This window comes from Zophobas morio, unplaced genomic scaffold (genome assembly GCF_036711695.1).
Source record: "Zophobas morio isolate AGI-343-1 ecotype UQ-CSIRO unplaced genomic scaffold, CSIRO_AGI_Zmor_V1 ptg000038l, whole genome shotgun sequence".
In the NCBI taxonomy this organism is placed as follows: Eukaryota; Metazoa; Arthropoda; class Insecta; order Coleoptera; family Tenebrionidae; genus Zophobas; species Zophobas morio.
In genome coordinates this window covers 985,820-1,003,796 of record NW_026972143.1, presented here as the reverse complement: position 1 = coordinate 1,003,796, position 17,977 = coordinate 985,820, and the positions used below count along the sequence as shown (strand labels likewise).

Genomic DNA, 17,977 nt, shown 5'->3' with positions numbered 1-17,977 from the left:
CTTTTTCAAGGTCAATTTAAAGGCGGGAAGTTTTCTTTTCTTTCGTTGCTTCTCTCTTGTCTTTCGTACTCTTGCTCTTTTCCTTTGATTTTTATTTCCAGTGGCATATGGTCTGATTCTACTCTTTCCCCCACTTTGAAACTCTATTTCTTCCCACGCCTCTTCGTTGACAATCTCATGGTCTATATTTGATTCTCCCCTAGCCTCTACGTCCTACGTACGTCCATTCTCCTTCTTCATCTTCTTCCTTGTTTCCATTCAAAATTTCCCATCCCATTTCTTTTATTATCTTCCACAATATTTTCACATCTTTTTTAATTGCTTTGTGTTCTGATCCTCTTTTTTCTCCCTACTTACAAGATCAAGTATTTCACGTAAAATTTACCTATAGACGTGAATATGAATGCTTCAATCACATGTGACTAGAAAAAAATCTGAACGCACTCATTCCAACTTAACCTATAAAACTTATCTAACCTAAAAATTCCGATTTGTAAAATGAGCCCTTTCACGATTTTGTCTAAATTATGACATTGTTAGAATGTTTATTAAAAAACAAGGTATGAAAAATAATCTAAATGTTAAAAGGTTTTTATGCTTTTTTATGTCTACAGATTAACCAGGTATTGACGTGGACCCACTCTGAAAAGTTTTACAGCATGAAATCTTTGTCTAATCTTGTTCAGAAATGCCAGATTTGTCCGTACTTCACAACATTACCAGTTTTTATGGAAAATCATGCCAAACGCAACCATTCTTTAATGATACATTTCAGCTGTGATGACAATGTAGAAACTTATCGCTGTCATGACTGCAACTTCCAGACAGATTTTATCGTTACTTTGAAGAAACATATTAAAGAGTGTCACTCAAGTGAAGGAAACCACCTCCAGCCAGATATTAGTTACAGTATTCAGAATTACAGTTGTAAAAATTGCGGTTTCGAAACCCATTGCTCAATTAAACTTCTTCAACACACTATAGCTGAGCAACGAACCACCAATTTAAAGTTACACACAACTGGAAAACATTTGCGACAAGTTTATTGGTATCCATGTAAAAAATGTACTTACAAGGGCAAAAGAAAATATTATTTAAGGAGACATGTCTACATCAATCACACAGACGAAAAGGACATCAAATGGCAGAATTGTAATCATTGTTCATATGTGGCAAAAACCTTAGAACGATTAAATACACATATGAAGCACAAACATGTCACTGAAAAAACCCAGTGGTATCACTGTGACAAATGCCCACACAAAACCAAATATAAAGGTGGAATAAAACTACACATGAGAACTGTACACAATGAAAATAAACCAGTCCAATGTAAAAAGTGTTCGCGCACTTTTAAAAATGTGGACTGCTTAAAAAAACACACGCGTGTCCAGCACTCGAATATGACGGGCCAGAAGTGTGAGATGTGTCCCTACAGGACATTACATCCAAGGGATTTAAAAACTCATATAATTAACAAACACTTAGACGACAGCCAGATTTACTGGCATCAATGTGAACAATGTCCATACAAAAGTAAAACCAGATTGGTTTTAAAAAAACACGTACGTGATATACACCAAGATGGTAAAAAACATACTTGTGATCACTGTACATTTAAAACCTCTAATTCGTTCATATTAAAAGACCATATAAACACCAAACATTCTCAGGGCAGTGAAATTAAGTGGTATAAGTGCACAAAATGTCCATATAAAAGTAAAACCAACACATCTTTAAGGCTTCACGTGAGGCTGCATCATGAAAACAAGGAGAAATATCAGTGTGATCAGTGCGATTATACGACACTTTATTCAAATTGTTTAAATCACCACGTGAAATACAAACATTCCGGTGAAGTTAAGTGGTATCAGTGTAAAAACTGTCCATGTAAATATAAATATAAATCGTCTTTGCTAGACCATATGTGTGCAAAACATCAAGGTGGCAAGAAATATAAGTGTGATCAGTGTGAATTCAAGTCACATTATGCCAAATCTCTAAGAGAACATATGGATAACAGACATTTCCAACAAATCAGTGGAGTTAAGACGTATCAGTGCGACAAGTGCCCTTATCAATCCAATTTAAAATACTCGTTCAATAAACATTTACAAAACAACCATTTTAGCAATAATGACATTCAGTGGATCAGTACGATTATGAATATGTAGACATAAAATAATAACATAATGTAATAATTAAAAAAAAAAAATTATATTTATTTTTTAGTGGTAGAAACATATTTACAATTTTTATAGAAATTATACGTATAAAACATTCTGTGTATTTTTGGTTGCATATTATCCGTTCACGATCTTTATATAGTAGCGTTGGCCATGAAAATCTAGTGAGTTTGTTGGTATTCGATGCAGATGAATAAAAATTCCCTGAACTTTTTTCGTTAGGTTATGTTCCGTAGAGGAATTAGAAAGAAAATTACATAAAATGAGTACTAAACGCAAAGAATACGAAAGAAAACAGCGAAAACGCTAAAAAATAAAAAAATTGACAGAAGAAAATGGGATGACTAAAACCAAGTCAAGGTTTTAATTATATATTTTCAATTATATTGACTGAACACCTCAATGTATCAAGCGTATGTGCTGCCTCAAAGACAATTTATTTTTATGTTTAAATGGACATTTTTCGCACTGATACCACTCAGCTTCAGTGTCACATAAATGTTTGCAATTTATATGGTCTTTTAAACATTGCGAACTACCTGACTTAAAATCACACTGATCACACTTATACCTTCCACGGAATTCCTCATGCTGCACGCGCAGGTGCTGTCTTAAACTTGAGTTAGATTTATATTTTTGAGAACACTTTGTGCACTGATACCACTTAATTTCACTGCCTTGTGAATGTTTGGTGTTTATATGGTCTACTAATCTCAACGAACTACGTGATTTAAATGTACAGTGATCACAGCGATATTTCTTACCATCTTGATGTATTTCACGTACGTGTTGTCTAAAAACCAATCTGGTTTTAGTTTTGTATGGACATTGTTCACATTGATGCCACTGAATCTGGCTGTCGTCCAAGTGTTTGTTAATTACATGAGCTTTTAAATCCTTTGGACGTAATGTCCTGTAAGGACACTTCTCACACTTGAGGCCCTGCAAATTCATGTGCATGAGACGCGTGTGAGTTCTTAAGCCAGTCATACTTTTAAAAGCGCGTGAACACTTTTCGCATTGTACTGGTTTTTGTTCACTGTGTACATTTCTCATGTGCATTTTTATTCCATGTTTATATTTGGTTCTGTGCGGGCATTTCTCACAGTGATACCACTGGGTTTTATCACCCAAATGTTGGTGCTTTATATGACGTTTTAAATGTTCTGAGGTTTTTGCCATATGTGGACAATGATTACACTTCTGCCATTTGATGTCGTTTTCGTCTGTGTGTTTGGCGTAGACGTGTTTTCTTAAATGAACTTTTGATTTGGCCTTGTAAGTACATTTTTCACATGGATACCAGCAAACTTTTTGTAAATGTGTTCCAGTTTTGTGTAATTTTAAATTGGGTGTTGGTTGCTGAGCATCTTGACAAGCTGTATTGTGCTGGAGAAATTTAATCGAAGAATGGGTTTCTAGATCGCAATTTTTACAACTGTAATTCTGAATACTGTAATTGATATCTGGCTGGAGGTTGTTCGTTCCACTTGGGTGACACTCTTTAACATGTTTCTTCAAAGTAATGATAAAATCTGTCTGGAAGTTGCAGTCATGACAGCGATAAGTTTCTACATTGTCATCACAGCTGAAATGTATCATTAAAGAATGGTTGCGTTTGGAATGACTTTCCATAAAAAGCGGTAAGGTTGTGAAGAACGAACACATCTGGCATTTATGAACAATATTAGATAGAGATTTCATGCTGTAAAACTTTTCAGATTGGGTCCACATCGATGTCTGGTTAATCTGTAGACAGAAAAAGGCATAAAAACCTTTTAACATTTAGATTATTTTTTCATACCTTGTTTTTTAATAAACATTCTTAATAATGTTATAATTCAAACAAAATCGTGAAAGGGCTCATTTTACAAATTGGAATTTTTAGGTTAGATAAGTTTTATAGGTTAAGTTGGAATGAGTGCGTTCAGAAAATTTAAATAGTGGAAAATCAAAACAAAGTCAGACCTACTGTGGTCAGACCATGGCCACAGTAGGTCAAAACTTTAGCAATATTTGCGGAATGGGTGTGACCTTGGGAGCCCGTTCCCGGGAAACACCAAGATTCAAATATTTCGTAGCATTCGATTGTCAATTTTTTTCTTTCTTATAAATTATTAATATATTCAAGCAAAACATTTTTATTCAATTTTGACGTTTTAAACTGCGTTTATTAAGTCCTTAACAAGTCTGACAAATAAGTTGTTATCCACAAGTGAATTGCAAAATTTTTAATTCACTCTTAACATTTTTAAATCACTCACAAAAAAAATAAAAAACAACTTCAGGAACATAAACATTTTGCTTATTATTTTTAATAGTGTTCACAGAATACAATTTGTTTACAATTTTCACTAAAAGGTTGCTGCAACTAAATCAGTATTGTTTGACATATTTGTTTGGCTCTGTGAGGCGTCAATTTGGGAATTGTATAAATTCCACACCAATAGAATTCCAAAGAACGTTTCGAAAACTATTTACTACAGATTATTTCGATACAAGTGCAAGAACCAACTGTGAAACACTATTTTATTTGAAATGAAAAATTTGCCAAGATGTTCTTTTAAACAAACTTCCACAACACATCTTCCCTGTATTCTGGCCTCTTCAACAACCATTAAGTGATGTGAGTTACCGGAAACTCACCTTGACAGAACACAACTGTTTATGGTATGTTTGTGGATACTCATTAATACGAAAATTTTTACACCACCACTTCTGCGAAGTTTGTGTGAACTTTGCACATTCTTACGAAGTGGTACATCCTGTTTTAATTGTGTGCCATTTTAAAGTCTTCAGTGAAGATGTGATTTTTGGCGATATAATGATGCCACCTGAACATTTTGCGGTTTATACTCCGGTAATGGGTAATACATTTTGTGAGTTTTTCCCAATTTATGCACCGTAGTCGTTAACTGGTTTGCGGCTAAAAAACGAACCATAAAAAAATACCATTCCACCACCCCTGCAAAGACTTTCCTCTTGATTACTTCGTTTCACTTTTTATTAGAATAATTAGAATTTAAATAAATCTTGGACCGCTCAAACACGCACGAAAATTAAACCATTTCGTTTAACCTGCAGATTGTTGACCCTCTTTAGCCTGTAATTTTCAAGTATTTTTTACATGTATCGTAACTATCTATTACTTTGTTAAAATAAATTTTACGTTTGTTTTTAACTCCATAACACAACATCCCGTATGATCCCGTAATTAATATGACATTTCTTGTTGACAAAACCAGATAAAATGATCACCGAAAACCTTAAAATGAAAAAGAAACTATGTTCTTCAAGGTCGGAGCACCTTTAGAGACGCTAGTGACCTCTTTATATCGTTCCGTAAGCTCCCCATGTATTTCTTACGGGATCAACTGAAGCTATCATAGCCCTGATAATACTTTCTGAATGCTCATCTTAAGACAAACTTCCATAAATCTGTCACAAGGTTTTGGATTAGAAAGTAGTTGGTGTCGGTGTTTTGAAGAGGGCCGTTTCCAGGTATCCACCGAATTTGGGGATAAGTCCTTTATGATAGGGATTTACTCTGTGACTTCTTGGAAAATCCCATTTACCTGTCCCATTCTTGTGAAAATAACTGATAACGGTAACTAGTGCTTTGACAACATATTTTTAAAAACAATTGAGATTGGTCAATAGTCATTGTTTTATTTTTTAATTCGAACAAGACTAGGTCAATAATAATTAGGTTATTTTCGGAATCATTTTTTTGGAGATGATTGGGTTCGGATCCCTAAATGACAATACTTGTAGAAAAATCTGAACGCACTCCTTCCAACTTAACCTATAAAACTGATGTAGCCTAAAATTTTGATTTTTAAAATGGACCTTTGTTTTTACATTGTTAAGAAAAGTTATTAAGAAACAAGGTATGAAAAAATAATCTATATTATGTTAAAAAGATTGTAGCTGTTTATATGTACAGATTAACCAGATATCGACGTGGACCCACTGTGAAAAGTTTTACAACATGAAAACTTTGTCTAATCTTGTCCAGAAATGCCAGACTTGCCCCTACTTCACAACATTACCCCTTTTTATGGAAAATCATGCCAAACGTAACCATTCTTTAATGATACACTTCAGCTGTGATGACAATGTAGAAACTTATTGCTGTCATGACTGCAACTTCCAGACAGATTTTATCGTCACTTTGAAGAAACACATTAAAGAGTGTCATCCAAGTGAAAAAAACAACCTCCAGTCAGATATTAATTACAGTAGTCAGAACTACAGTTGTGAAAATTGCGATTTCGAAACCTATACCTCAATTAAACTTCTTCAGCACACTACAGCTTGTCAAGATGCTCAGCAACGAACTGGAAAACCTTTACAGAAAATTTTCTGGCATCCATGTGAAAAATGTACTTACAAAGGCAGAAAAAAAAGCCATTTAAAAAACCACGTCTATGCCAAACACACAGACGAAAAGGACATTAAATGGCAGAAGTGTGATTATTGTTCATATGTGACAATAACCTTAGAACGATTAAGAACACATATAAAGCACAAACATTTGGGTGATAAAACCCAGTGGTATTATTGTCATAAATGCCCGCACAAAACCAAATATAAACATGGATTAAGAAGACACATGACAAATGTACACGATGAATATAAACCATTTCAATGGACGAGAACCCAGTTTCAGTGGCATGAATGTGAGCAATGTCCATACAAAGCTAAAACCAAATCAACCTTGTTACAACACGTAAATGATATACATAAAGATGGTAAGAAATATCGTTGTGATCATTGTACATATAAATCACGCAGCGCGTTCGAAGTAGAAGAGCATATGAACACTAAACATTCACAGGGCAGTGAAGTTAAGTGGTATCAGTGCACAAAATGTCCTCAAAAATATAAAACTAATGGAGGTTTAAGCCTTCACCTGCGCCTGCAGCATGAAGCATTCCGTGGGAAGTATCAGTGTGAACAATGTGATTATAAGTCAGGTAGTTCGCAAAGTTTAAAAGACCATATAAACTGCAAACATTTAAGTGACAGTGAAGCTGAGTGGTACCGGTGTGAAAAATGTCCATTTAAATATAAAACTAAATCGTCTTTGAGACACCACAAGCACGATAAACATCTGAGTGGGAACAGGTATCAGTGTGACCAATGTGATTATAATGCACGTAAATTGCAACGTTTAAAAGACCATATAAGTAGCAAACATTTAAGTAACACTGAAGTTCAGTGGTACCAGTGTGAAGAATGTCCAGCTAAATATAAAAATAAATCGTCTTGGAGGCACCACATGAACTTGAAACATGTAAATGTTAACAAGTATCAGTGTGATCAATGTGATTATAAGGCGAATTATTCGCAGCGTTTGAAAGACCATATAAATAGCAAACATTTGTCTGACACTGAAGCTAAGTGGTATAAGTGTGAAGAATGCCCACTTAAATATAAAAATAAATGGTCCTTGAAGAAGCACATACACATGATACATCGAGGTGGTAAGAAATTTCAGTGTGATCAGTGATATAACTAATACACATTGACAACGTCACAGAAAAGTTAATACGTTATTGATATAACTAAGTGCGAGAAGTGATCTTCATTTTGTGATAATGGGATATTGTTATTAAAAACGTAATGTAATAATTCATTCTCTCAAATTAATATAACTTTTATATTTATTTTTAAGTGCTTGAAACATACTTACTATTATCCATTCACGATCTTTATATAGTAGGGTTGACCATGAAACTCTAGTGAGTTTGTTGGTATTCGATGCAGAAAAATAAAAATTCTCTGAACTTTTTTCGTTAGGTTATGTTTCATTAAATTAAAGGTTAAAAATTATGCCAGAAATACAAACATTGTTGCCGATACTTTCAGTTTTCAGTAGCAATTACCAAGTTAACGGTATCCATTTCTTAGAAAGCAGAAAACTTTACGCTATTTAAAACAGTTATTCGGCTTTTTGTAAGTGTTTATTTCATATGTAAAGGCCGTGTGACACGATGCTAAATTTATGACAAATTTTAGCGAGATAAATTTTGTGCAAAAAATTGTACCGTGTCATACACAATTTACATGCTAAATTTGTGTGCAAACTTTGGTGTGAAATTATTTAGGACATGAGTGGTTTGTTTATGTACTGACTAAATTTGTTACGAAAACTGCGCAGTACGATAAGGCGCAACCGGTACGACGCCATGATGAAATCAACATAACCAAACAGTTCTTTTGCCCACAAATTGAGCACCCGTTAATCTCAAAAAATTTTGATATGCAATTGGATCTTCTGGCAACAACTCGGTATTTAACATGTTTAAAATATCTCGTCCTTCTTGTCGCCTTGTTAACCAAGGTCTGCTCCATAGTGAACGTCGTTTTCTTCTTTGAATTTTCCGATTTGTTTTATTGGCATAGCAGCTTAGAACAATACTCGAAGCAGCAATAGTTGTATAAACAAGTATTTCCTCACAATTCATTATAAATGATTAATAAGTAAATAATAAACAAACAAATTGTAGGTTATGTCACAGAGGTTATGTTGAAAAACGCACCTTACCAATCACCATTACCAACACTATTTCTTAAATTCCCGAAAATTTTCACTCACTACGCATGCGCGAATGGTAAATTTACAAGAGAATTTAGTAAGGTGGCATACAGGAGATATATTGTTTAGTTGTAAATTTAGTTACATTTTTTCGAACTAAATTTCCTACAAAAATTTGTCATAAATTTAGCATCGTGTCACACGGCCTTAAGGAACAAACACTAAAATTTTATTTAAACATTGTTTTTATATGAATGGGGGTTCTACATACGACTATTGTGGCATGCCACATTTAGCATCTCATGTTTAATTCTCAATCATCAGTTCGTTCTGCTCGCCCACTCTTCTTGGAAATGGAAATTTCGACCTTTGTGAACAGCCTATTTCCATATCTTCCAACTTCTTTTTTCACTTTTCTAAGATTACTAAAAGGGTTGGTAAAAGACAACAACCTTGCTCTAGTGCTTTGATGGGTTTAGCTCTTCTGAAACATTTTTTCGGCCTTAATTCGAATGATTTATCTATATGGCTATTACTAATGCTTACGTAAGTGCTCTTTATTTGCTTTTACTAAGTACTTCCAAACGCTTATTAATAAGAACGTTACTATACGCCTTCTCCAGGTCCATGAAGAGTTACAAAAACAATGAAAATGCTTAAAATTTGGTGCAAAGTAACAACGTAGATGATCTAACTAAAATTATACTTATTTTGTTGTACGTCAGGTAGTTTTTCACATACTATAGGTAAATTTAGAACGAAAGATGCGTAAAAATATCACCCCCCGACAAGCTACAATTCACTCCATTTCCATTATTTCCCTATGAAAATCTGTATCATCACCGTCATTTTCAAATTCAGATTCTGAATCAGATTCACCTAGCGAAATAATGAAAGGAGGTATAGATTAGTACGAAAGATTTCCCATATTTTTTCCCAATCTGCTAAAATAAGTTTTTCACAATGTTTACAAAAATTTTGCCACATGCTTGGAGTACATTTAGACAGCGCCTCAAGCCATAAATTCTCCACCCTATTTTTTAATGAAGGTTGAGAATTATATGCTTGTTGTAATAGTTCTTACAAAATCCCCATGCCATTTCAAATGGATTATATTGACAATGGTATGGAGGTAATCTAAGAACTTCATGGCCACTTTCTCTTAATGTCTCGTCTACCAAATATCTTTTTTTTTTCTATTGTTTCTGGAGGGTTTAATTAAATCCCACAACTGTTTCTTCGACATTTTATTGTCAAATTTAACACTAAGTTTAAAGAATCATTCCTGCATTTCACATTTTTTACTAGAAAAAGTGGGTGGTTTATCCAACTGAACCGAATAATACGGTGCATATTGTCTAAAACCACCACACATTTTTTATTCAACTTTGCCAAAGCAGGAATGAGCTGATTAACCACCCTATTTTGAAAAATTGTTCCGTCCATCGTTTTATGATAGTCTCTATCGTTATTTTTTGAATTTAAAAAATTGTTACAACCATCCAAGAACCCCGTTGAACAACCCGCGTGGAGAATAGTAAACCTTGATCCTTCACTTTTAATTTTGGTGGGATTGCTTTTTAGATCAGTATCGTGCACCTAGCGACGAATGGACGAACCATTTTGATAGATCCATGTTTCATCCAAATACACGAAAGTCAAATTTTCACAAGAATTTAGAAACTGTAAATATGTTCTCAAAAAAGTAACGATATGTTTTTGTTCAAGTAGAATTTTGCGACCATTTACTTCCCTGTGTTTATAGCCCATTGACTTAAGAATTTTGTATAATGTGATTCGCCCCCCTTTAAATTCCAACTGTTCCCTAGAATATGCCAAAAGAGTATCTACAGTGAAATATTCGTTTTTTTCATTAAGTTGCCAAATTTGTCGTTGCAGGTCTTTCCGAAACATATAATTTGTAAATAAATCCGTTGGTTTTCGCTTGCCAGATAGTGATGTTTTTAAATTTTGCTCCCCTGTTGATAAAATTTTCGCCACAGTTGATGTTCCCACCTATGAGAAAAAAAATTAAAAAATATTTTACAGCGTATTTTTACATTACAGAAAATATGTTCGAGACCCTCCTAGTTACTTAGTCCAAAGAAAGATCGGGTCTGTCTTTTCGAAACTGCAAAAAACCATTTTTTTTAAATATGTTGGTAGAAAAAAATCTGAACGCACTCCTTCCAAATTAACCTATAAAATTTATTTAACCTATAAATCCCGATGTGTACTTAAAGTCACTTTTGCGATCTAATCCACATTAAGAAGACTTATTTAAAAACAAGGTATGAAAAAATAATCTACTAGTTAAAAGGTTACAGCTCTTTATGTCTACAGATTAACCAGATATCGACGTGGACCCACTCTGAAAAGTTTTACAACATGAAATCTGTGTCTAGTATTGTCCAGAAATGCCAGACTTGTCCCTACTTCACAACATTACCGCGTTTAATGGAAAATCATGCCAAACGCAACCATTCTTTAATGATACATTTCAGCTGTGATGACAATGTAGAAACTTATCGCTGTCATGACTGCAACTTCCAGACAGATTTTATTGTCACTTTGAAGAAACACATTAAAGAGTGTCACCCAAGTGGAAGAAACAACCTCCAGCCAAATATCAATTACACTATTCAAAACTACAGTTGCATAAATTGCGATTTCGAAACTTATACTTCAATTAAACTTCTTCACCACAGTACAGCTTGTGAAGATCCTCAGCAACCAACCACCAGTTTAAAATCACACACAACTGGAAAAGATCCGCAAAATATTTACTGGTATCCATGTAGAAAATGCACTTTCAAGACCAAATCAAAAGCTTATTTAAGGAAACATATCTACACCAAACACTTAGACGAAAAGTTCATCAAATGGCACAAGTGTGATCATTGTTCATATGTGGCAAAAACCGTAGAACAGTTAAAATCACATACAAAGCGCACACATTTGGGTGATGAAACCCAGTGGTATCACTGTGATAAATGCCCGCACAAAAGCAAATATAAGACTTCAATAAAAAACCACATGAGATATGTACACAATGAAAATAAACGAGTTGAATGTGATAAGTGCCCGCGCACTTTTAAAAATAGGGACTCCTTGAAAAGACACACAATTAACAAACACCTGGACGAGAACGAGATTCAGTGGCAGCAGTGTGAACAATGTCCATACAAAGCTAAAGTCAGGTCTAACTTGTTACGACACATAAGTGTTGTACATCAAGACGTTAAGAAATATCGTTGTGATCACTGTACATATAAATCACGTAGTTCGTTCACACTAAAAGAGCATATGAACGCTATACATTCACAGGGCAGTGAAGTCAAGTGGTATCAGTGCACAAAATGTCCACATAAATATAAAACCTACTCAGGTTTAAGGCGCCACCGGCGCATGGAGCATGGAGAATTCTCTGGAAAGTATCAGTGCGATCAATGTAATTTTAAGACAACAAGTACACAAACTTTAAGAGACCATAAGGGTAGCAAACATTTAAGTGACACTGAAGCTGAGTGGTACCGGTGTGAAGAATGTCCAGCTAAATATAAAATTAAAGCGTCTTGGAGACACCACGTGAAGAGCAAACATGCAAATCGAGTTGAAGACACTTTGAATGTTTCTGAGCTAAACGTAAAAATGTTCTTAGCTTTAAAATCACTTCCTCCTTTTGACTAAGCTGTTGTAAAGATCGTACCTAGTAGACAATACGACCTAATTTCGGTAAAGTTATATGCAATATGATGGATTTAACTCATTTTGTTGCATTGGCTTATATTTGGACTGCTTTTTGAAAATAACGTTTAGCGTGATTCCGAGCTTGCCAATGAATTTAAGTCACCTCTAAAATACCTGGACACGACTGAACTCATTTTGCATGTTTGCTCCTCCCATGCACTTGATACATCAAAGTGTTAGAAGTTTCAGAGTGTGAATTTAAGTCACGTTATATTAACTCTAAAAAAACATATAAGTAACACACATTGACAACGTCGGAGTAAAGTTAATACGTTGATATAACTAACTTGCGAGAAGTGACCTTATGAATGCAAATTGAAACAAACGTTTACAAAACATTCATTTTTTTGATAACGAGATTGAGTGGATCAGTATGGTTATGAATATGTAGAAATGAAATGATGAGGTGTTGTTATTAAAAACGTAATGTAATACTTGATTCTTTCAAATTAATATAACTTTTATATTTATTTTTAAGTACTAGAAACATATTTACTATTTTTGTAGAAATCTCCATTAAAAACATGTTATGTATTATTATTATTATTATTATTATATTTGGTTAGGTGTTGACTATAACAGAGTGCGTCACGAACTACCAACAACTAGAGACCCTAAATAAGATATATATTTAGGGTCTCTACCAACAACTTAATTATGACTCTTGCTGAAAATATGGTACCTATATATTTTACATATTATAATTAACGAGTGATGACTAGAAAATCATAATCAAATAACTTTGTTTGCAACTTGTATAGGTAATAATGTAATAACCATAACAATCAGTTGTCATTAATCGTTGTGCATTATTATTAATAAAATAAGATCCCAGTGGAGTTAAGATGTATCAGTGCGAGAAGTGTCCTTATCAATGCACTGAAAAATGGACGTTAAACAGTTCGGTGGTCAGTACGATTAGGAATATGTAGACGTAAAATGATAAGATATTGTACTTAATAAAAACATATTGTAACAATTCATTCCTATTTATTTTGTGTATTTTTGGTTGCATATGCTGACAAAAACAGAGTGCGTTAACGAAACTGCAACTCTTGTTGAGCATTGCCGTAGAAAACTAGATGCACAATATCACGTAAAATTTGAGACGGCTTTACAGTTATAATTAGGGTATTTTCGGATAATAGTTATTTTTCTAGAAATGTTTGGGTTTGGACCCTTAAATGCTTCAATGACAATGCTGGTAGAAAAAAATCTGAACGCACTCATTCCTATTTAACCTATAAAATTTACCTAACCTAAAAATCTCGATTTGGAAAGTCGCCTTCACAATCTAATCGATATTAAGAATGGTTATTAAAAAACATGGTATGAAAAAATATTCTCTATGTTAAAAGGTTATAGCTCTTTATGTCTACAGATTAACCAGGTATCGACGTGAACCCCCTTTGAAAAGTTTCATAACATGAAATCTTTGTCTACTATGGTTCAGAAATGCCAGACTTGTCCCTACTTCACAACATTACCGCGTTTAATGGAAAATCATGCCAAACGCAACCATTCTTTAATGATACATTTCAGCTGTGATGACAATGTAGAAACTTACTGCTGTCACAACTGCAACTTCCAGACAGATTTTATTATCACTTTGAAGAAACACATTAAAGAGTGTCACCCAAGTGAAAAAAACAACCTCCAGCTAGATACCAGTTACAGTATTCAAAGTTATAGTTGTAAAAATTGCGATTTCGAAACTTATACCTCACTTAAACTTCTTCAGCACACTATAGCTTGTCAAGATGCTCAGCCACTAACAACCAGTTTAAAATTACACACAACTAGAAAACATTTGCAAGGAGTTTGCTGGTACCCCTGTCAAAAATGTACTTACAGGGCCAAAGACAAATCAAATTTAAGGAAGCATGTCTACGCCAAACACACAGACAAAAACGACATCAAATGGCACAAGTGTAATCATTGTTCATATGTGACAATAATCTTAGATCGATTAAGAACACATATAAAGCACAAACATTTGGGTGATAAAACCCAGTGGTATTATTGTGATAAATGCCCGCATAAAACCAAATACAAACATGGAATAAGACTACACATGACAAATGTGCACGATGAAAATAAACCGTTCCAATGTAAAAAGTGTTCGCGCACTTTTAAACATATGGACCGCTTGAGAAGACACACAATTAACATACACTTGGACGAGGACAAGATTCAGTGGCATCAATGTGAACAATGTCCATACAAAGCTAAAACCAGGTCGACCTTGTTAAAACACATAAATGATATACATAAAGATGGTAAGAAATATCGTTGTGATCACTGTACATATAAAGGACGTACTTCGTTCGAAGTAGCAGAGCATATAAACACTAAACATTCACAGGGCAGTGAAGTTAAGTGGTACCAGTGTACAAAATGTCTTCAAAAATATAAAACTAAAGCAGGTTTAAGCTGTCACGTGCGCATGCAGCATGAAGGATTCCGTGGAAAGTATCAGTGTGAACAATGTGATTTTAAGTCATCTAGTTTGCAAAGTTTAAAAGACCATATAAATTGCAAACATTTAAGTGACACTGAGGTTGAGTGGTACCAGTGTGAAAAATGTCCAGTTAAATATAAAACTAAATCGTCTTTGAGAGACCACATGCACGAGAAACATCTCAGTGGGGACAGGTATCGGTGTGATCAGTGTGGTTATAATGCACGTAAATCGCAACGTTTAAAAGACCATATAAATAGCAAACATTTAAGTAACACTGAAGTTGAGTGGTACCGGTGTGAAGAATGTCCAGCTAAATATAAAAATAAGACGTCTTGGAGACACCACATGAATTTGAAACATCCAAGTGGTAACAAGTATCAGTGTGATCAATGTGATTATAAGGCGAATTATACGCAGTGTTTAAAAGACCATATAAATAGTAAACATTGATCTGACACTGAAGCTGAGTGGTATCAGTGTGAGAAATGTCCATTTAAATATAAAAATAAATGCTCTTTGAGGGAACACAGACGCCTGATACATCGAGGTGTTAAGAAGTTTCAGTGTGATCAGTGTGAATTTAAGTCACGTTATAGCGGCCCTCTAGAAAAACATATAACTCGCACTCATTGATAACGTTCCAGTAAAGTTAATACGTTATTGATATAATTAACGTGCAAGAAGTGATCTTATGAATGCAATTAAAACAAAAAAATTAATATATAGAAATGAAATGATGAGGTGTTGTTATTAAAAACGTAATGTAATAAGTCATTCTCTCAAATTAATAGAAGTTTTATATTTATTTTTAAGCACTAGAAATATATTTACTATTTTTGTAGTAGTTAATTCTTGCGTTTTTTTCCAAACGAAAATAAGTGAATTTTTCGACCAACGCTAACACGTTGTGTAAATTTGTGTTATTATTTGTAAATGCACCGTGCATGTTGGGAGTTTAATCGTTAACTAGTTCAAATACAGCTTAACAATCGGGAATTTATTTATATGGAGCATTTACTACGAGATTTCATGAAATTCACTTAGTCAGGATAACACCCTTTGTTTAAAAAGTTATGAATAAGTTTCTGGATGGTTTTACTTAAGTGTTACATTATAACACTTCTTAATTTCTCAAACAAGATTGTTAATAGTTTATTTACGGCAGTTAAATTAACATAACGTTGCCCCATTCTGTGAAAAGACCGTGAAAGTGTGGTAGAATTCATAATATCGTGAACTGAGGTACGAAGGATTATAATTTTTCCCTTTAGATAGTTATCATCGTTATTATCATCATCACATCACCGAGATATCTTTCTCGCAACGTAGAAAGCTATATCACCGAGATAATTTTCTCGCAACGTGGATAATTACATCACCGAGGAGCTTTCCTCGCAACGCCTGAAACATTTTGTGTTGTTTATTTATCATGTGTTTTGTCTGGGATAAGCTGGGACAGTTCACGTTATAAACTCTCATAGCTAATAGTTTAAAGTAACCAATCACTTGGATCAAGACATAATTTAACGTAATGTAAATTGTTTGTTTGAATCGTTGATAAAGTGTGGCATAATTTAACATTGTGAGTCATGGGGGACGTGCATTTTATTCCTTGGATTTAGACCATTATTTGTACAGCGTCAGAGGATAGATCACATTTCTAGGAGACATATTTTTGACTCGTTTTTTTAACGACGCGTTCGTCCGATGCCATTTTGAACCTCCAGATTGCCTGCCATATTTATGTGTTTAGGAAATGTAAAACGATGACAATGCAGCTGAATAAGTTCACTTTTAAAAATTAACCGATAACTCTAATCGACATAAAATATTAACCTCATGTAAAATTGTTAGCTTTGCAATTTTTCTTTATCTCACAATTTTAACTTTAGTAATTTTCTTGTTGTATAACTTAAATTGAACGTAAATTTTCATGCTCTGCAGTTTCTAACCTCACGTAAATTTTTGTCTGCACAAGTTTTCTTTCACACCAGTTCTTTTGTATTTGCTAGTTTTTATTGTTTTGTAAATATTTTGTTGATTAATTCTTCCATCATATAAATTGTCCGTTCAATTTTATTAATCTCAGATAAGAATTCTTTGCTGTTTAAAAGTTTCACGAGAGATTAGGGTGAATTTAAATGTTGTTTATTGCTCTTTTTGAAACTTTAATACTTGTTCAGTTGTAGTTTAATGTCAGAGTTATAGAAATTCAACATTTAAATGGAATTGAGGTTAAATAATACGAAACACGTAGCAGACGCGGAGTGCGCGGTTCCCTGTCGCGCTGGCGGCCGCAATATCTGCACAAAAGATGCAGGTCTTAAATAGAAGTCAGGGACTGTCGGGATAACGTGACGCTGTCGACTTTGCCCAGTAGTCGAGACCTAACCACGAGTTTCCGACCGTTGTTACGCAACATTTATTGTCATGCAGATCTATAACTCCCGATACGTTAGATAGAATTCGTAGAAATTTTGCAAGCATTTTGAACTTTTATTATAAATTCGTTTTCGTTGTATTCTGAACCATTAATAAATTGAGTGTTAATTTTTTCAATTTTGTCATTATTTCGCATTGACATCTTTGTCATCTTTTTCTGTGATTGCTATGATTGCTTATTCAAAAAAAAATTAAATTGGACGAAGTCGTCTCTGAGTTGTATAATATATTGCCTATGAAAAATTGTCAGGCGCGAACAAATAATAATGAACAACCTGTATATGCAACATCAAGCATATCACGTAAAATTTGAGACAAGTTTATAGTTGTAATTAGGTTATTTTCGGAAAATAGACATTCTCTTGAGATGTTTGGGTTCGGACCTCTAGATGTGAATGCTTCAATCACGATGTTTACAAAAAAATCTGAACGCACTCAGTCCAATTTAACCTATAAAATTTACCTAACCTAAAAATCCTGATTTGTAAAGTCGCTTGCACAATCAAGAATGGTTATTAAAAAACATGGTATGGAAAAATAATCTACATGTTGAAAGGTACAGATTTATGTCTACAGATTAACCAGATGTCG

At 33.9% G+C, this 17,977-nt stretch overlaps 5 protein-coding genes across 5 annotated transcripts; 4 read left to right on the top strand and 1 right to left on the bottom strand.

The window, feature by feature from the left end:
- Positions 1-459: 459 nt before the first annotated feature.
- Positions 460-2,232, top strand: LOC135140018 (zinc finger protein 26-like). The gene is made up of 2 exons (XM_064070391.1): positions 460-560; positions 615-2,232. The coding sequence occupies exons 1-2, from the start codon at positions 528-530 to the stop codon at positions 2,172-2,174; spliced, it is 1,593 nt and encodes a 530-aa protein (XP_063926461.1). The 5' UTR covers positions 460-527; the 3' UTR covers positions 2,175-2,232.
- A 335-nt stretch (positions 2,233-2,567) lies between these two features.
- LOC135140073 (zinc finger protein 711-like) lies at positions 2,568-4,082 on the bottom strand. Its single transcript, XM_064070473.1, has 2 exons — positions 3,991-4,082; positions 2,568-3,935 (listed from the first exon to the last, which is right to left on the bottom strand). Exon 2 carries the CDS (start codon positions 3,918-3,920, stop codon positions 2,586-2,588), a length of 1,335 nt encoding a protein of 444 aa, XP_063926543.1. The 5' UTR covers positions 3,921-3,935; positions 3,991-4,082; the 3' UTR covers positions 2,568-2,585.
- A 1,866-nt stretch (positions 4,083-5,948) lies between these two features.
- LOC135140058 (zinc finger protein 142-like) lies at positions 5,949-7,858 on the top strand. Its single transcript, XM_064070455.1, has 2 exons — positions 5,949-6,076; positions 6,133-7,858. The coding sequence occupies exon 2, from the start codon at positions 6,178-6,180 to the stop codon at positions 7,699-7,701; it is 1,524 nt and encodes a 507-aa protein (XP_063926525.1). The 5' UTR covers positions 5,949-6,076; positions 6,133-6,177; the 3' UTR covers positions 7,702-7,858.
- A 3,073-nt stretch (positions 7,859-10,931) lies between these two features.
- On the top strand, positions 10,932-13,075 carry LOC135139998 (zinc finger protein 711-like). Its single transcript, XM_064070373.1, has 2 exons — positions 10,932-11,021; positions 11,074-13,075. The coding sequence occupies exon 2, from the start codon at positions 11,119-11,121 to the stop codon at positions 12,418-12,420; it is 1,302 nt and encodes a 433-aa protein (XP_063926443.1). The 5' UTR covers positions 10,932-11,021; positions 11,074-11,118; the 3' UTR covers positions 12,421-13,075.
- Positions 13,076-13,723: 648 nt separating this feature from the next.
- Positions 13,724-15,728, top strand: LOC135140002 (zinc finger protein 99-like). Its single transcript, XM_064070377.1, has 2 exons — positions 13,724-13,809; positions 13,862-15,728. Exon 2 carries the CDS (start codon positions 13,907-13,909, stop codon positions 15,392-15,394), a length of 1,488 nt encoding a protein of 495 aa, XP_063926447.1. The 5' UTR covers positions 13,724-13,809; positions 13,862-13,906; the 3' UTR covers positions 15,395-15,728.
- The last annotated feature ends 2,249 nt before the right edge of the window (positions 15,729-17,977 follow it).